We start from the raw sequence: 17,581 nt of genomic DNA, 5'->3' as shown, positions 1-17,581 counted from the left end.
TGGAGAACAGCAGAACGTCCTGTGCCTGAAGTGAGAAAGCTCAGATGCTGACACACAGCACAAATGTGGTGGGCAAACCTGGTTCCAATCCGACGTGCGGTTTCCCCGACCTAATGCATTTATTCTCTTGCTTTTGGCTTACTCACTTCTGGCTTCATGCCTTGTCCCCATGGATTCATTCAGTTGCCTGTCCTTTGTGTCTCTGTTTCAAAACAGCCTCCTCAGTGGGCACAATTAACTCCAGACTAAACAAACTAACCTTGAAGCAAAATGAGTCGGAGCTGCTGCTCTCTGCAGCACTCAGGGAAAGCCTTTATTTTGTTTCGGGGCAGTTTCTCCGTAAGGCTTCTGCAAACCGAAGCCATCAGCAGCAGTACTCAGCTGCTGGGTGCTGGGAGGAAGCAGTGCTTTAGTAAGAGGTGGGTATTTCTGATGGGAAATGGGCATCTTCATCATTTCCTTCCTCAGCCTCTATTTGCCCATGTAGAGATCGGGTTGTCGAGCTCTGATCCTTCCATAAGCAGTGAACAAGTGAGCTGGCAGAGGGTTCAGCTGCAGTTTCCTATGTGGCAGCAGGCAGAAGGGATGTGCCTGGTCCTTTGGTGCTGTGCAGGGCAGCTCCTCGTGCCCACAGCGCTGCTGGGCCGTGCAGAGCTCCGCTCCCGTGAGAGGCAAAGGGATCTGGGGGAAAGCCTGTTGTACGCAATGGGTACCAGAAGCTTTCTGACTTTGACAAATGAGATTCTCCAGCCTGCGTTAGAGATGGAGACACGTCATTAATGCTGCATGCTTGTCTGAATCAACCCTGTTTGATAAGGTTGAGAGCTGCCTCAGCAAAAAATCAGGAATGGGCCATGAATGCAGGGCCTGGAAAGGGCTGCTGCCCTGGGCTCGTGTCTTGCAGCTGACGTTAACGTGGCTGAAACCCACTGAAATGCTAAGGATGGTGTTTATGTGCAGCACTGCGCTGTAACTGGGCAGCACCTTGGTATTAGCATTGTGATTTATATCACCTCTTGCATATTTGAATGGAGGGTGTTAGGGGCTGGGAGCCGCTTCTCTTGCCAACAGGTACAGAGACTTTGAATTCAGATTAGGTGCTATGGGACTCGTGAGACATCCTAACTGCAATGTGTTGTAATATATTGAGATAATAACTGGCTAATATTGAAATATAAGGCTGTGGGGCTGGTGTGCTGCCTCTCAAATGAGGATTATTATTACTGTAAGTCAGAGAGACGTGCCAGGCTGTGTGCATTAGAGCAGCATCTTTAAGGTGGTGGGAGAGGGGAGTGCTGCGTCGAGGGGCCATATAAATACAGGGCAGGGGGCATTAAATGCTTGGAGATATCTGCTCTGCTCGTTAACAAGTGGTGTTTCTGCACAGGGCTGGGATGGACTGCGAGCTCAGAGAAACCCCCACCGTGCTGGGGAGCAGCAGCCCCACACAGCACACTGCAGGCTCTCCTCTGTGAGCGATCTGGCTGTGACCCCCTGCTAACGGCACGGCCTGAGCGAGGTGAAGGTGCCCGGTATAAATCCCAGGCTCTGAGTCTGCAGTTTATTTTCAGCTGTCCTGAGGGGAGGTGCAACAGCTGTCCCTGCCATCTCCTTTATTGGGCTGCAGCAAACTGATCTGTGCAGCTCGGAGATGGGAGCTGTGTGCTGAGCCGGGGGGGTCGGTGGGCTTTGACGTGGGCTCCCCTCAGCACAAATGATGTAGAAGAGCTTTGCAGCTCGTGGGGCCCCAGCTTCTTTTCTGCAGCCTTGCTAGGTGCCAGGTGAGCACATCTGATCCCCGTGCTGCCTCTGCTGCCTTCTCAAGCTGTTGGAAACGGGGACGTCAGAATCCTGGATTCAGACACCCACGCAGCTCCTCGTGACAGCATTAATTATCATGTGCAGTAGTTAAAAACGAGCAGTGTTTGGGAAATACACCTAACTGCACTCTTGTTAAATTTTTTGAAAGATCAGTCTCCTTCCAGCTCAACTGCAGTCCTTTTTCATCTGAAGAACAATCCTTCCTGAAGGATGAATGGTGTGGTTTCTTTCTTGGTTTTCTGTTGGCTTTTATTTTTTGGCACGCTGCTTTTTCTTGGAAGCTTCTTTCCTGTAACTGAGCAAACCAGGGCAGCCTTCACTTGTCGGTCTCCCTAGGAATGTTTCCGTGGTACGACAAGCTGACCTTGCAGAGGGACACCAACAATTTCAGCATTGCTTTTCCAGCATTCAGCCTTGCTCATAAATCTTTGTGAGATGTACAGAATGCGGGTGAGCACCTGCCAGTGGCCTTTTATGTGTCACAGCCTTTTCAGGGTAGAGCTCAAGCTGGCCCCTCTCTGCTGCTTGGTGCTGGAGCATTGATTTGCCACAGTGGTTGCTCACCATCCATTTCTGGAATCCATCTGAAGCCACCTCCTATTTATAATGTGTCGTTCCTTGCTGTCTTAGACAGTTAACGGTATTCTGTTACAAAGCTTTCTGCTTTCTGCATCGGAAAGTGTGTGATGGCAGCAACCCATGGACGAGGGGCTGCCGTGCTGTGTGAGCACAACGCTGTGCAGTGAGGCAGGACTGTGCAGCACATCTGCTGTGTGGCTCTGCCCATCTAAGCTGGGTTATGTCTGCTTAGCTGGGGCTGGTAAATGCAGCACCACGACCAAGGGATGCCAGGCAGTTGGAGCTGGTGGGGCCCAGCTTTGTTGGCTGGCTGGATGCATTCTGCAGTACTGCTGCAGCTGTTCTGAGGTCAGAGCGTGACGCGGGTGGATCTTCTTCCAGGATCTGAATTTGTATGAGCATCGGTTTTATCCAGTACTGTTATCAATGATGGGTTTTGAGTGGCAGATTGATACTTGGCACAAGGTGCGTGAACAGGGATTTCTTCCCTGGGAAATTGCTGGGGAAGCTGAACTCTGACCCGGCAGGTTGTGTGTGATGGGGCTGCTCTTAATTGTTTGGGTTCAGGTGGGGCAGTGCTCAGCTCCTACCGCTGCCAACAGAAATCCTGGGGTTCTGGAGGACTGAACGTTCAACCTTGGTATCTAAAAGACCATTTTGCTGTCCTGTTTGCTCCCTGGTGTTTGTGAGGAGGGCGATGCTCACCAGTGTAGGCAGTGCCCTGTATGGACAGCAGCCTGCTCTGAGCAAGTTGGCTGCACAGCACAGCCCCAGCTGCCCAGGCAGGGCTGCACTCTGAGCCCCACGGCTCACTGCCAACACCACAGCCTTGTGGGGAGCTGGATTTCTTTGATTTGTGTTCTGTAAAGTGATGTGACCGCACCAGCAGAAGTCTCTGCGAGCTCCAATCCTGTGCTGGGTCTTTGGGTGAGCCTTACAAAAGGTGCTCAACCTCCACGTGTTGCATTCATGCAACGATTTCTGATACCAAAAGCGATTACTCTTGCAAAGGTGCTTTCAGCACAGCTGGATTGCAGGTGCCCAATGCTATGTTACACATATCAGCACGTCTGCATTTTCTGATAGAAGCCGTGGGTTTTAAGCAGCCTGCAGCAATCATCTCAAGCAGGCTTATGAATACTGAACTTAAATAGCTCTGTCTAGAGAGGGTTAGCAAGTGCTGCTGGCCTTCTTCCAGCGGAGCTGGTACGTGGGTTAAGCCTTTAAAGCCGGTTTTATCACTTGATGTGTGCTTTTGGTTCTTGTCTTGCTTTGGGCTTCCCTGTTGTTCTTTGGAAGCAGGTTGAGCTCCGTGCTGCTCCGGGGCAGCTGTGCTGCCTGCTGGTGCCCTCCTCAGCTGCCTTGGCTTGTGGGGTGCCTGCTCTCCATGCACAAGCTTCAAAAGGTAAAATTGTGCTCATAATTGTTGTTTCACTGATGCTTGAGGAGCAGAAAGTCAATGCTGTGTGTCAGAGCCTCTTCTGGGTGGCCGTTTTGATAGCTTACCCGAGCAGTTGCTGTGCCCGCTGCTCACCCTTCTGCTCCGCATCCCTGTGAGCTGGGCAGGACTCTTTCTGCAGCCAGCACAGGGATGCTGCTGCTCACCAACCGGCTGCGCTTCGTACGGCTGCTCCCCTTCCAAGCCCAATGTTTGGACTGTTCTGCCACCCAGATCTTGCCAGTTTGCCTGTAACAGGCACCTCCAGAAACCACGGCAAAGCTGCACTGCGCCCACTGTCCCATTGTACACAAGGGGAGCAGCTCTGTGTGCTGGGGAGCTGGGGGCAAGCGGGAACTGGCAGATGAACTTTCTGCGAAGAAAAACTGAAGGACATCAATCATAAAAGGCCAAGTATCTTCAATGTTAAAAGTCACCCAGTTTTAATTTTAAAGCTTTAAACAGCCAAATATTATTGCCTTGTGCAAGTCATGAGCAATAATGCTCTGTATTTAGTGGGAATGTTATTGAATTTGTGGGTGGTTTGCTGCAGCAGCACAAAGATCGTGTTTCTTAGTGTCCTCTAAGCTATAAGGATGAATGTGTATGGAATATTGCCTTGGTGATGCGTGATTTTTGGACCCTTTTTCTATTCCTAACTTACTGTATCCTGAATGAATGCACCCAGCTGAGCACGGGATGGAGGTATTCTTGCAAAGGATGCATTTCAGCTTTGCAGTTTGTAGTGGCTTTTCTTGTCTGCCTTGGCTGGCTGACAAGCAGAGTGTGACCTTCGTGGCTCTGAATGGTTTGTCTTCTAAATTGATATCACTTGAGTTATTCTGAACAAGCATTCCCTCACGCCGAAAAAGATAAGTGGAACATTTGTCTGCCTCTTGTTGGGAGACTTCAGGGCTGCGCCAGCCTGTGTGCCAGCAGAGCCAAGGTTTAAACTTCAGAGCATATTGCACGAGTTATTTTTGATCCCCTTTAATAGCAACTATAGAAAGAGCCCAGTGCTTATGGCCAAATATTGTCTTATGGCTATTTCAGGTTTTGGCTTCTCTTCCATCTCCGACTCCATCAATACAGAAATTCCATTCGTTTCCATTTAGTTTAGGTGCTCTTAATCTTTAAGGACGTTTTTCAGCGTTGCAGAAAGCGACCAAGGAACAAAGAATCGATTGTGGTCCTTGGCAGTGGTTCCACGTGCTGGCATTCCAGCCAGCTTCCTGCACTGCTGCCTGAACAGCCAAGGCCTCATCCACACCAAGAACTGCTGCGCTGGGAGAACAAGATGCTCTGACAAGATGTGATTCCAGGGTTATCTTTCACGTGGCAGTGTGACGGCGGTGGGAGCATCGCAGTTCTGAAGCCTCGGGCTGCCATGTGCATCTCCCCGGGGTGCCTCCCATCCTTTCAGGACAGTCCTCCCAGTGCTGGAATACTTTGTTATCCTCAGCTGCTGCAGTAAAGCTAGTTCTAATCAGCCTTCCCAACCAGCTTGGTGTCTGTTGTATCTCTTTCAGTTGGAGTGGGCTGGAATTTTTCAGGATACTGGAAGCACAGCGTGCCATCTATTTATATAGAGGCCCAGTGATATTTTCTGCTTTTGTTCCTTTCCAGACAATTTCTAACGTTTCCTTTGCTTTCTCAGCCTGGAGCTGATGTTTTCCTACAGTCATTTGTTATAATCCTAAGAGCTTGTTCCTGGATGGCAGTAATAAGCTCAAAGCCTTTCATTTTGGTGCACGGCTTCATTTCATTAGGTGCATTTCTTTGCCTGTGATTCACTTCACAGTTACCCGCATTGAATTTCATCTGTCATTTTCTCAGCAGTCACCCAGCATTGTGAGATTCATCCTTTTCTCTCCTCTCCTGAACAGTTTCAGCAGCAAACTTTATCACCTCACTATTCACCTCATCTTCCGGATCCTTTGTTCGTCACATTGGGCAGCACAGAGCTCGGGAAAGGTTTGCTGGGCACAAAATCTGCTGTGCATCCTTCAGGCTGCCCCTGCTGAGCAGATACTTGTAGCCATGCAGGGACCTTCCATCCTCCCCGTGCTGGCTGTGTCTCCAGGAGCCGTGCTGAGGGCCTGGTTGGTTGTTGCTGCCCTTTGTGCTCATTTACCTCCAAGGAGCTCCAGAGGGTTTGTATGTCTTACAACCTCCCTTTTAAAAGCCTTGGTGCTCTCTTCCAAAACAGCACGACTACCCGTGTGTTTGTTATCCTGCATTAATGCCATCTGCTAGTGGCAGTGCCAGCAGCTTGGTTCCTTGGGCTCTTGATAAGATCTCTCTCTATCCCAGGACTTTCCTCACTTCCTAATGAGCCCTCCTGTCCATTCCTCGGCCATGCAGTGAGGCTCATCCTGCTCATCCGACCTCGCCAAGCTAAGATGTCACCGAGCTGGGAAGAACCCACCTGCAGGATTCTTCCTGCAACCTCAGCTCCCCCCCAGTGAGCTGCTGCTCTTCCTTCGCAGCTGGCACTGAGCTGGGGCTGCTCTGTGGTACCCCCAAGTCCTGTTGGTGCTCACTGCTTCCCCTCCTCAGCAGAGATGGGTTCAGCTGCCCGGAGGTGAGGTTGTTTCATGGCTCTGACACAGACCTTGCCCTCTCCTAAATGTTTACCATCTGTATTGCGGCACTCAGTGCGAGGTTTGCCTGCTGCCACCCTCCCGTGGTGCAGCTTGTTGCACAGGTGACACGGTGCAATGAAGGTGGTAACCGTCCTCTAGCTGGACTTCCACCTGGGTTTGTTTTACTTGAAGGGTGAGTTCACCTGTTGGCCCAGCTACTGCTTGGCTGCTTCTGCAAATAGCTGTGGAGGTGGAGAGCTCGCTTGCCCTGCAGTCCTCCCTTTGCCTTATTGCTTTACCCTTTTCTGTCTGTGTCCTTTTTTGGCATCATCTCTCTGGGGCTGTGTGACACTTAGAAGTCCTGACGGAGCACTCAGGAGTTGTTCTGGGCTGCTGCTATCTGGACCACGCAGGGCGTCTGCGTGGCACTGGAGCGAGTGAGCGGGTGGACGTTTCACCTACGGAAGATGTAAAAGCTTGGAGCAGGTCAGATTCTTTGGTCACAGAGACCACAGTTCTCAATGGGTCTCTAAACGTCGTTAATGTCACCGGGGAGGCTGACACCTTGGCTGTGTCCAGCTTCTACAACTCCTGCCAGGCTTTTAGGAGCACTGGAGGAGTGGGGTTGGATGGGTGCAGCACCGCCACTGGTGGAGCACCTTCAGAGCTGAAGAACAGCTCAGCAGAGCATTCTCTTGCAAAGTAAACCTATGGCAAATGAATGTCCGTCTTCCACGCAGGAGTGAAACCCTTGTGAGCTTTTTAATTACGAAATGCAGTTGTTTCAGTCAGGGATTAAAATTTCCTTAATTTAAGGGCAGGATTTTGTATTTCATGCCTTGATCCGGTGTCAGCGAGTGCAGGCTGAGTGGAGCAGTGACACAGTGAGTGGTCAGAACGGCTGAACTGGTGTGACTTGAAATGCTAATGCTGTTCTGCACCAGTAGGAAACTGGCAGCCCCTGCTTTTCAGTGACAGAAAGACTTTATTTTTAGTGCTGGCACTTGATCAAGCACTGGACTCGCTTCAACCTCTTCTCAGATGGTATGAAGCCTCCAACTGCCATGGAAATAATGGGTATTAAATAATGCTGGAAGTAGAGAGATGGAGACGGTGAAAAGAGAGTGAGGTGATGATCCAGGTTGGATTTGAAGGAGCGGTGGTGGCAGTGAGCATCGTGGTGCTGCAGGAGGTGCAGCAGTGGGAGCACAGGTGGGAAGGCAGCAGGGCTGATCCCAGCAGCTCTGTGCTCAGCAGATCACTCACATGGCTGTCGCTGACCTGGCTGGTTTCACCTGAGTGCTGTTTGATGGTGATGCTGGAAGCAGGGCAGGAAGGCTGGCAGTGCTGTGTGCCCTCCCAGGCAGCAGATGGACTGGAGCCATTCAGCTCTGCGTCTCCCTCTGACCTTCTCTTTCTTTAAAGCTTCAGTTCCTGTTGCCTAAAGAAGGCAGTGCTGGAAGCTGCAGCGCGGAGGGCTGCCCTGCAGGTAATGCACCACACAGCAGCAGTGCAGCACTTGAGCTGCTGTGCTCCCAGCAGTGCCATTGCGCAGCTAAAACAAGTCCTGCTAATTGCCAGGAATTTTACAGGAGTTCAGCTGAGCCATTGGTAGCCTGGTGAGGTGGATCTTTACCTCCCCTCCAATAACTGTTGTACCCACGTGCACATAAAGGTGTGGAGAGTTTCAAAACGTGGCCTCAGTTCCCAGCGGTTCTCCACCCGATGTTTTGTGCTGCTATTTCATCTTGAAAATGCTGCGCTGGAGAAGTAATTATGCCTTTGTAGCATCCCTCTTCTCCCTCGTGCTCTCCTGGGTTTTTGTTGTGCTAATCGTTGAAGAGATTTGTCCTTAGCTCCTTTTGATGACTGGCATGGATTCTGCCAGCGCTGCTTCATGTTGGGTTTTGTTTTCTTTCTAATGGAAAAATCTGACATAATCCATATCTCTTTTCCTGCTTGCATGAAAGATATGACTCAGCTGCTGCTTAAAAACAAAAAGCAACGTAGCTAATTGATCAGAGGAGAAAATGAATGATACCCTTTCATTTTGTTTCTCTCCTTTTTCCCTACATATTTCAGTCCCAAAGCCACCTCTTTCTGCCTGTTCCAATCCCGCTGGTTCAGAGCGAGCCCTGCGTGAGGGTTTGGAACAGAGACTTGCAAGCTGAGTTCCTGGCCCAGCAGTGCCAGCGTGGGACATGGCAGCAGGTGGTGCAGAGGAGGGGTGGGAGGCACAGAGCTGGTCAGCAGGAGCTGCTTTGGTGCTTCTCAGGCTCGCAGCCCATGCAGGCCGTGCTGCCGCAGGATGGGGTCACTTGGAAGGGGAATTTTTGGTAGTTGTGACAAAAGGCCCCTGAAGTGCAGAGCTGGGATGGAGGGGCACGAAGGCAAGGTCGTCCCTGGGTGCTGGCAGTTGCTGGTGGTGACAGTTGTGAGGCTATTTCAGGAGTGCTTTTCTCTTTGTTTTCTGTGAGCAGCTCTCTCCGTGTTCCCAGATTTAACCCTGATGCTGCTCAGCTGTCATCGAGCTCGCCTTCCTTCCAGGGCTGCTGCCTGTTTGTGGTGTATGTTGACATCATTTATTTACTCTTCCTTTGCATTCAGGGGAAGATCGACTCCCTCCAGCTCCAGGCCAGCCTTGTCCCATGTATTTTAGACTTATTTCAGGAGAATATAACACAAGTCTTGTCATTTAATCTCTTCGATTGTGACCTACGTGTCGTGACAGCGGGACAGAGCAGCCTGCTGTTCCTCCCAGTGCAGTGTGATAGCAGTCAGTGGCTGCTGCCATCGGTGCATTCCTCTGGTTTGCAGTAACTCTGACCATTTCCAAAGCTGCTCAATGGCAGCAGCACTGGGGTGTGGGCTGTCCTCTGCCTCTATCTGCTTACCGAAGGCTGATTTACACTTTGAAATACGGGTGAAGTAAATCCTGTGCATGGGAAGATGTGGGAACATATGGCTGGGGCAGGTGGGGCCGGCAGCCTGCATTTAAACCTCCTTAAGCTGCTGTGGAGTGGTCTCAGATGGAGTTGGGAGAACATTTGGCCTTGAGTTTTTTGTGCTTCTCATTGCCTGAGTTTGCTGCAGGAGCACTCGAGCTCTTCGTTGAGCTGGAAGAAAACCTTTAGATGGGTTTTGATATGATGTGGCTCTGTCTGATACTATCAAGGATAATCCTGCTGGTAACGTTAGGAAGAAGTCTGAACAAAACCCCCTTTTGTTGTCCCGTATCTAATGCAGAATCTTCTACAGCTCGTGGGTGGTGCAGCCTCTGCCATCCAAATGAGCCCAGGTTGAGTTTCCAGCATAGAAACATAATTCAGAAGAAGGCTAGAGGTGTGGGCAAGCAAAGCGAGCATCTGAACCACCAAGATGTCAGTGCTGGAGGGGAACGGCTGCAGACATCATGTAAATGTGTGCAGTCTGCCTGTGCTGCTCCGGCAGCCCAAACGCTGGTGTGACGGCAGCGTGTCTGAGCAGGCAGTTTGCATGCTGTATTTACGTGTGACAAGTGGCATTACCAAGCATGACTTCTATGCAGGAACCATGAGGGGTGTTACCTGAGAAGGTGACACTGGAGGATTATTAGATTTTCACTCTTTCGTGCAGCAGGAGTTACCAGGATAGCGCTGTGTCACAGGACTGATGTCTTCATAGCAGGTGCAGAAGCCGAGTCCTTTCTTTTCCATTTCTCCATCATACCTCTGCCTTGAGAAATGCATGAGTTCTCACTTAAATCCTGGGCAATGGAGGATGGAGCACCAGATAATTAAATACAACCCAAATTAAAATCACAGGAGTTATTGCAGGTTTCCTGGCTGACTTTGATTCCGAGCTCTTGATTACTGCTGCTATTTTATTACATGATTTTATGACACTGGGTGATGAACTGTTTGTAAACTAAATATTTACTCAGTGGGGCTGCATTTAGAAGTGCAGCGTGCTCTCAGCCAGCTCTGTGCTTGTTAAGGGCGCTGCTGGACACAGTGCTGCCAGCCCCTGCAGGTAACAGCTGCTGAGGTGCTCGCACCGAGCACTGATGAGAGCTGTTCTGCTTCAAAACCACGGCACTGGGTTGTGTCAGTGTACCGGTGTGGGCCAAATGTGATGCCCTCAGCTGTCCCTCGTGCCCCCCAGACCCCTCCCCACCTTGGCAGCCCTCCTTTGGGTGCTCTCGTTCTGTCCTCCTTACAGCATGGCACCCAAACCCGCCCTCAGGACTGGAGCTGAGGCTGCCCCAGCACGGAGCAGGGCAGGCTGTGCTCAGTTTGGTGCGCGCCCAAAAAGTGAGCAGGGCTGTGCCGTTTCCAGGCAGAGACATGTGGGAGCTGGGCTGCTCCTGCTGTGACCACCTGGGTCTCAGCCCACCCAGCTCCTTTTGCTCCTGGCGTTGCCGTCTCCCCTGCAGGCGTGCCCAGGAGATAAGCGTGCCCAGGAGACAGGCAGGCCTGTCCTTGGCAGCTGCTGCCTTGCTGATAGCAATCGCAAGTCAGAGGAGGCTTGTGTGCTCTGCGTGCTCCGAGGAAGGAGTGAAAGCTAACAATGTTCTAATAATGAGGTTTCATTCGAGATAGCGATCAGATTGTGTCTGGCTGTTGGATGAGCCTTGCCAGGCAGGAGGAGCTTCGCAGAGCTGTTCTGTGACGTTTCCTGGTGGCCCTTTTCATTACTGTGATGTAAACTTCATGCTTTAAAGAAGGATGTGTCGGTGGTGGCAGAAAACCATCAGTGAGTGCTGCTGACCATGAAGGGCTACAGCTGTTACCGGGAGGAGGAAGGCAGTGTCGGATCAGCAGATTTTAGAAACTGAGCACTTCCTCCCTATGGAAAAACTGCTCCGTGCTGATCCTGTGCCAGGGCAGAAGGGATGTGAGTGGGGAGGGCAGCCCGCCCACCGCGGGGCTTTGGGCTCCACCAGCCAGCACTGAGCTGATCCTGGGCTCTGGGTGCAGTTTGCACCAAAGTTGCTGAGGCTGGAATACGTGTGGGCTGCTCCAGGAGGGATGGGGTCTAATCCACTGCCTAGGAAAGTACTGCAACGGCAGGAGATCGGCCAGGTTGGGGTCTCTGGGTAGAGGGAGGGATACCCTGTGTGTTCCCACCCTTATCATCTCCTTGAGGACTGTGAGGACGAGAAGGTAAAGGAGAATTAAAAATGTAAAGGGACAAAACTGCTGTGGTTAACCCTGCTCTTAGCCTCTCTCAGTGTGCCAGCAGCAGTTTGTACACACGTCACAAAGCTGCTCAGGGTTAGCAGTGCCCAAAATTGAAAGAAAAGAGCCTATCTATTTTTCTTCTGTAAAGCAAATTCCAGCAGCAAAACAGGAGAAGAGAGTTCCTCACATCAAGCACCTCCATGCTGAGAAGGCAGCACTCCTTCTCTTTCCTCACTTCTGGGCTGGGAGGCAGGTGTGTGCTTTGTGCTATTGCTGGCCGATGGAAGTTATTCCTACCCCGTACCAAGGAACGCCGCAGCAAATAAAAGAGGAGAACTGTGCATAGCGATGGATCCTCTCGGGTTACTGAACTTACCACTCTCCTAAATTTAAGGCTGGGGGATTAATGGTACTTAAGGGAGGACGCATCGGCCGCTTCGCTTCCTCTCCGTCCTCTTCTCCTTCCTCCATAACCTCAGGAAACCTGCTTTGCTTGAGCAGAACTTTGCCCTCCGGCTCTATGGGTGGTGTTTGCAGGTAGCTCAGGCTCCCTGTGCTGCTCTGAGAGCCGAGCATTCCTCTTCCTTATGGCCTGGTTTGAGGAGCTGTGACTGTATGTGCAAATATGGGATCTGTGCAAACGTGTGAGTGTTACTTGGTTGATCCTTAGCACTGTACATAGGAATGCCTATGTTCCCTCTGTCCTGCCTTGATGATTGATCCCATTATCCCTTCTGGTCCCGTAGGAACCTTGCAGGAAAAGGACCAGCAGCAGAGCATGGCCAACAGCAAGTGTAAATTAAAAACATGCATATTTTATTTTGTGTCTAAAGAGATTTTTAAAATAATTTTTCTTTTAGTCCAACATATTGTGGCTTGAAGAAGCAAATGTATTGGTTGACAGCTGCTTGGGTGGCTTTAATGATAAAGAATGTCAATAGAACTGTCTGTCTGTCCAATAAACATGGAGCTCACGGCAGGAAGGAGCCCTTGAGGCTGTGCACCCAGTGCAGGCATCCTGCTGTGCTGTGCTGTCTCCCTGGGCAGATCAGCAGAGGCACCAAGCATTGGCCTCACTGCTTCAGAGCTACAGCAGCAAAGTTGTTCGTAGTTCTTTGGTGGGCAGACAGTGGTTGTCCTTCCTCCAAAGAAAGCTCTGCTTGGGAGATCCTGGCTTGGCTGTTATCAGTGATGAACTTCTGTGTGTTAGCTTTAAACAAAAAGTTATTTGTAATGGTTGTGTTCCCGCATTAAGGTCTGAATAACTCATTGAGAAGAGTAATTTGTATGAGATAATGCAGGATTGCTTTTTTGGGGGGTTTTGCTTAGAGACACTTCCTTCCCTCCCATAGCAAGTACTGGAATTGGAGGCAGTGAGCACTGCTTGCTGCAGTGATCAGCTGGAAGCCCCCTGACTGCTGGAACTGCTGGATGCACCCACAGCAAGCTGTGCAAAGGGACCCAGCTTTGGGAGGACTTGTGACCGAGCTGCTTGCTTCCTCATCACGAGGAGCTGGGTTCTGCCTGTAGCTGAACACACAACTGAGACTCCTTTTGCCCCCCAGCCATGCTTGGTGCTCCTTAGCTGAGGCACGTGTGCTTGGCCACGTGTTAAGCTGCCAGCTCATCCCTAAATAGCAGCCTCCTGTAAATGCAACACGGAGCATTGCTGTAGCCAGGAATCTGAGGAAGGAGGAATTCCACCTTACAGGACTGCTGAGACCTGAAAATCCAGCTGGGTTTTCGTCTGGCAACTTCAAAGCCAGCAGATCTCTGTACATTCAGGCTCTGCAGTTAATAGAGCAGCTAATAAAGGGTTGTCGTTCCCTTCAGGAGAATAAACACTGCTGAATAAAGTTGTACTTAATATGTGCCATTTTGTGTTCTGATTTTTTTTTTTTTTAATGCAGTCATGTCTATAAAATTGTGCTGTTGCTATAATTGTATCAGCAAAGGGCTCCATCCAGCATGCAGGTGCTCTGCTTGAAGCTGTGCTTCCTCTGCTCGTCCCATCAGCAGTGAGATCTCCTTTCATTGCTTGTTCTGCTGTCGGGGGAATGGCATTTCCTCAACAGACACACAGTGCCAGAACTGAAACCAGCACAGGGGTAGCACTGCATGGTGCTGTGCCACGTGCCAGGCAGGTCAGTGTGGGGTGGAGGAGGGAAACGTGCATTGGTGTGAAGTGCAAAGCTTGAGTAAATTTAGAGGCTGTCCACCCAGAGACTCACTGAGTTACAGTTCATTTCTGGAAGTTCTGAAATGAATTTGGTTCACGCCTCCGTGCTGCCTTACGTTTCCAAGTGTGAGATCAGGAGTTGCCTGCTGCCAATACACTGCCACTGGGAGCTGTTCGTTTGATTTAACATCGTTGCATTTCTTTCTTTTCTCCAATTCTTCCCTCTCTCCCCCAGGCCTGTATAGATGAGAACCTGGACATGGTGAAGTTCCTTGTGGAAAATGGAGCCAATGTGAACCAGCAAGATAACGAGGGCTGGACCCCCCTGCACGCCGTGGCATCGTGTGGCTACCTGAACATTGCAGAGTGAGTGAGTTTCAGGCTATTTGGGTATCAGTAACACTTTGCACATCCTCCTCTTTGAGTGGGTGCAGCTGTGATTGATGCTCTGAAGCTCATAGAGTGCTTGGAAGCAACGTTAAAAAAAGAAGACGCCTTCCTTCTTTTACTGAATGCAAAATTTGTTACTGTTAGGGTGGAACCTATAACTGGTTGTCCTTTATTGATCCCATTAGAGTGATTTATGATTTGTTCAGCGCTGTGCTAAAACCCCGAGCAGAGGGGAAACGTGAGGGCTGGCAGGAGCTGATGAGCACAGAGCTGCAGCAGAGCATGGAGAGTTTTGCCCTGATGTTTAGGGCAAAGCAGTAACCTGCTGCAAGTGACTGCAGCTGTCTGCACGTTCATCATGCTCACAGAGGGCAAAATAGTTGTGTTTGTCACAGAGGAGGTAGTGGTACTGCTTGTGCACCAACAAATTGTTCTGGGAGTTGCCCAGATATGGGACCTATGGAATAAGTGCAGCCAAAGAACTGGCAAACATAAGGGGGAGAAGGAGGCGTTAATTGTTTTTTGAATGAAATAAATGAAAAAACTGAAGATAGCTTGGGTTAAAGGCATCATCTCTCAGGTGAGTGCAAGAACTGGGAACACTGAAGTAGCTACAGAGAAGCAAAAGTTATTTATAAGAGCCGCTGACCAGGAGCTTTGCACTTAGCAGTGAGCTTTTATAGAGCAGAAATTTGATAAGAATGTAAATGCTTGTTTGGTAAGTGAACTTGATTGAGAAGATTGTATACTTTGTTCTGCCACTTGATTTCCCTGTTAGTTGCTCTGAAGCCTTCATGTGAGGTCTGACGTTGGCATGGCTCTCGTTCATGTAGGTATTTAATTAGTCATGGAGCCAACGTGGCTGCTGTGAACAGTGAAGGTGAAGTCCCGTCTGACATTGCAGAGGAGGCAGCCATGAAGGACCTGCTTCTGGAACAAGTAAAGAAGCAAGGTAAATCAGCAGTGGGATTGAATGCACGAGGGGCAGACAGAGAAGGGTTTCTCTGAAGAAATTCTGTGGGCTGCTTTGCTGTGGATAAGGAGATGTGAAGTCTGTCCTAAGTGGCAGCAGACGTTTCTGCTTAGAACATTGGAACGAAAGCAGAAGATCTGTGTTGTGCATTGTCTGTCCTTTTTAGTAGGATTCTTGAAAGGAAGACACTGCAGTCCTGAAAGCTGATTCTGTAGATCCAGTTGTTTTAAAAGTGAGATTTAATTCTGACCTCTGGTACCAACGAAAGGTCTGGTTTCACAAAGCTTGGTGATGCAGAATTGAGATTTGCAGCCCTGCTAAGAGTTGGGGCCTGGAGTGCTGTGTGTGTCCTAGAGTGACCTGCTTTATCCTGATCCTTCCCAAGACTTCTGCAGCCCATCTGCTCTGCTATTTCCCCTTTCCTCGTCAGGTGTGTCTGTGTCAGTTGTCCCTGCAAAGCTGTCACTGGTAGAAGTGATTTGGGCAGTGTCTTCATTAAGGGGTTCTTCTCCAGTGTAAGATTTTCTCTATACTCATGAAATTTATCTGCAAGTGGTTTGGTGTCCGTATGTATGTATAAGAGTTTTAAGTCCTACCTATGAAGTTCATCAGGGATGCAGCCTGTTTCTCTTTAAAGTGGGTGATGAAAGTGTGCACTGCAATAACGTATTTGAGGGGGCATTAAGGAGGTAATTCCACCTCTGCTGCAGATATTTTGTCTGACACTTCTTAGGATTTCTTTTGGCTTTTTCATTGCTTTGCCACGATAGTAGCATCCTGCTAAGATGCCCTAAAACAGCCATCTGGCTCTGCTGAGAAACTCCCCATTGGCACAGTTTAAAAGGTTGATAATTGCTGAAATAAACGTATTATAAACTTTAGATAAGCATCCCTCCAGCTTTGTCTGCAGCTGTAGCTGAAAGCAGATGCCTGGGGCAAGCACAAGAACAGGACAAGTGTGCATGATTTCCCTCCCAAATGTTTTCTCAGCCTGCAGCCGCTGTGCCTCGAGGCATTCCTGAGCCAGATGGACTTTCTGTGTATTTTCAATGTGAATCTGCCACGGATTTCTGTTTTGTGGACTTGTCTCTCTTGGTCTCTGAGCTTGTGGATCATTGCATTTAACATCTCCAGATGTGCTGCTACTGTCTGCAAATTTATAATTCTTGTTTTGAAGCCGTTTGCAATTTTAATATTTGCAACATCATGCGGTGCTTCTCAGCTCACAGACTGAGTTGATAAGTGTTTTCTTTTGTTCTGTTCTAAGTCTCATGCCCTCCAATTTCCTTGGTAATCATGTTGTTGTTATAGTGAAAGAACTGATCTGTGGGGCCTGTTACTTTTCAATATTGATCTTGATTTAATTTGACCTTTTATTTCCACCTCCTATCATTGAAATGATTTAGGACTGTTTACCAGCATCTAGTGGTTTGCTGCTTGGAGGAGCTGATCAAATATGTCCCTCAGAATGCATGCCAGGAATGGCCCTGGTGCTCTCTCTACATGCAGCTTGCTCACTTACTGAATTTCCAATGAGAACACTGCTGGGGCTGTGCTGCTCTTACAGGGGATGCCTTAGAATCATTTCTGCACGTCCTACACAACTTATTTTTGTTAATTGTTGTTCACGAATTGGTTCTTTTAGGCTGGAGTAAAGCACATTGGCAGTACAACCCCTCCACCCATGACTGGGTCAGTCAAGCCAGTAGTTGACCAGAAGAGTTTGTTTTAAGTCAGACTGCTTTGAAGTTTGTGTCGATGGTGCAGGAGATCTCCCAGCTGCTAGAAGCAGCTTTTGCTGATGTTTTTGGAAGATGACACAAGCTAATAACCTTGCGTAGCAAATGAAAAATAGGGTAAGTTCACAAAGTGCATGAGAGCTTTCACCCGATAATCTCTTCTGTGCATTGCTGTCTTAGGAGTAGACCTAGACCTGGCAAGGAAAGAAGAGGAGCAGCAGATGCTGCAGGATGCCCGGCAGTGGCTGAACAGTGGGAGAATTGAAGATGTAAAGCAGCCTCAGACGGGTGCCACAGCTCTTCACGTTGCTTCAGCAAAGGGCTATTCTGAAGTCATGAGGTAGGATCTCCTTCCCGTGGCTGCTGTGTTGAACTGAGCGTGGTTTTCCCGAGGAACATGCATAGATTTTTAGTTGAGAGAAATATGTTTCATACCAACATCGTTGGGCTGCTGTCTGTCTAAGTGCTCAGTAGAATTATGTGCCCAGCCGTGGTCGTTCACCTAGAAATACATAGAGGCTGGAAGATTGCCTTTCGTACCTGCAGGTCTTCAGAGAAATGAAAGCTTTTCTGAGACCAGGGCACAAATTAGAAGGTCAAGTTAGAAGTACAAGTTTTAGGGCTAGCAGGTCAGGCGTATCGGGATGAAAGTATAATTTCAGCCTACGGGGGGACAGTACATCCTGCATGGCAGTCACAAACCCCTGGCAGCTGA

At 49.5% G+C, this 17,581-nt stretch overlaps 1 protein-coding gene across 13 annotated transcripts in view; it reads left to right on the top strand.

Annotated features, from left to right (window-relative positions):
• Positions 1-17,581, top strand: part of PPP1R12B (protein phosphatase 1 regulatory subunit 12B) — an 85,923-nt gene that overhangs the window by 3,586 nt on the left and 64,756 nt on the right. For all 13 annotated transcript variants that reach the window (XR_014879929.1, XR_014879933.1, XR_014879932.1 and 10 more), the window contains exons 2-4: positions 14,000-14,130; positions 14,988-15,106; positions 17,047-17,206. Coding sequence is in view for 8 of the 13 variants with exons in the window: in XM_085210425.1 (XP_085066551.1) it covers positions 14,000-14,130; positions 14,988-15,106; positions 17,047-17,206 (410 nt within the window). In the remaining 5 variants the exon portion in view is untranslated. The remainder of the gene's footprint in view (positions 1-13,999; positions 14,131-14,987; positions 15,107-17,046; positions 17,207-17,581) is intronic.

Source organism: Meleagris gallopavo, chromosome 28 (assembly GCF_905368555.1).
Source record: "Meleagris gallopavo chromosome 28, MGAL_WU_HG_1.1, whole genome shotgun sequence".
NCBI lineage: Eukaryota > Metazoa > Chordata > Aves > Galliformes > Phasianidae > Meleagris > Meleagris gallopavo.
The sequence above is the reverse complement of the archived record's forward strand: the minus strand, read 5'-3'. Positions and strand labels throughout refer to the sequence as shown.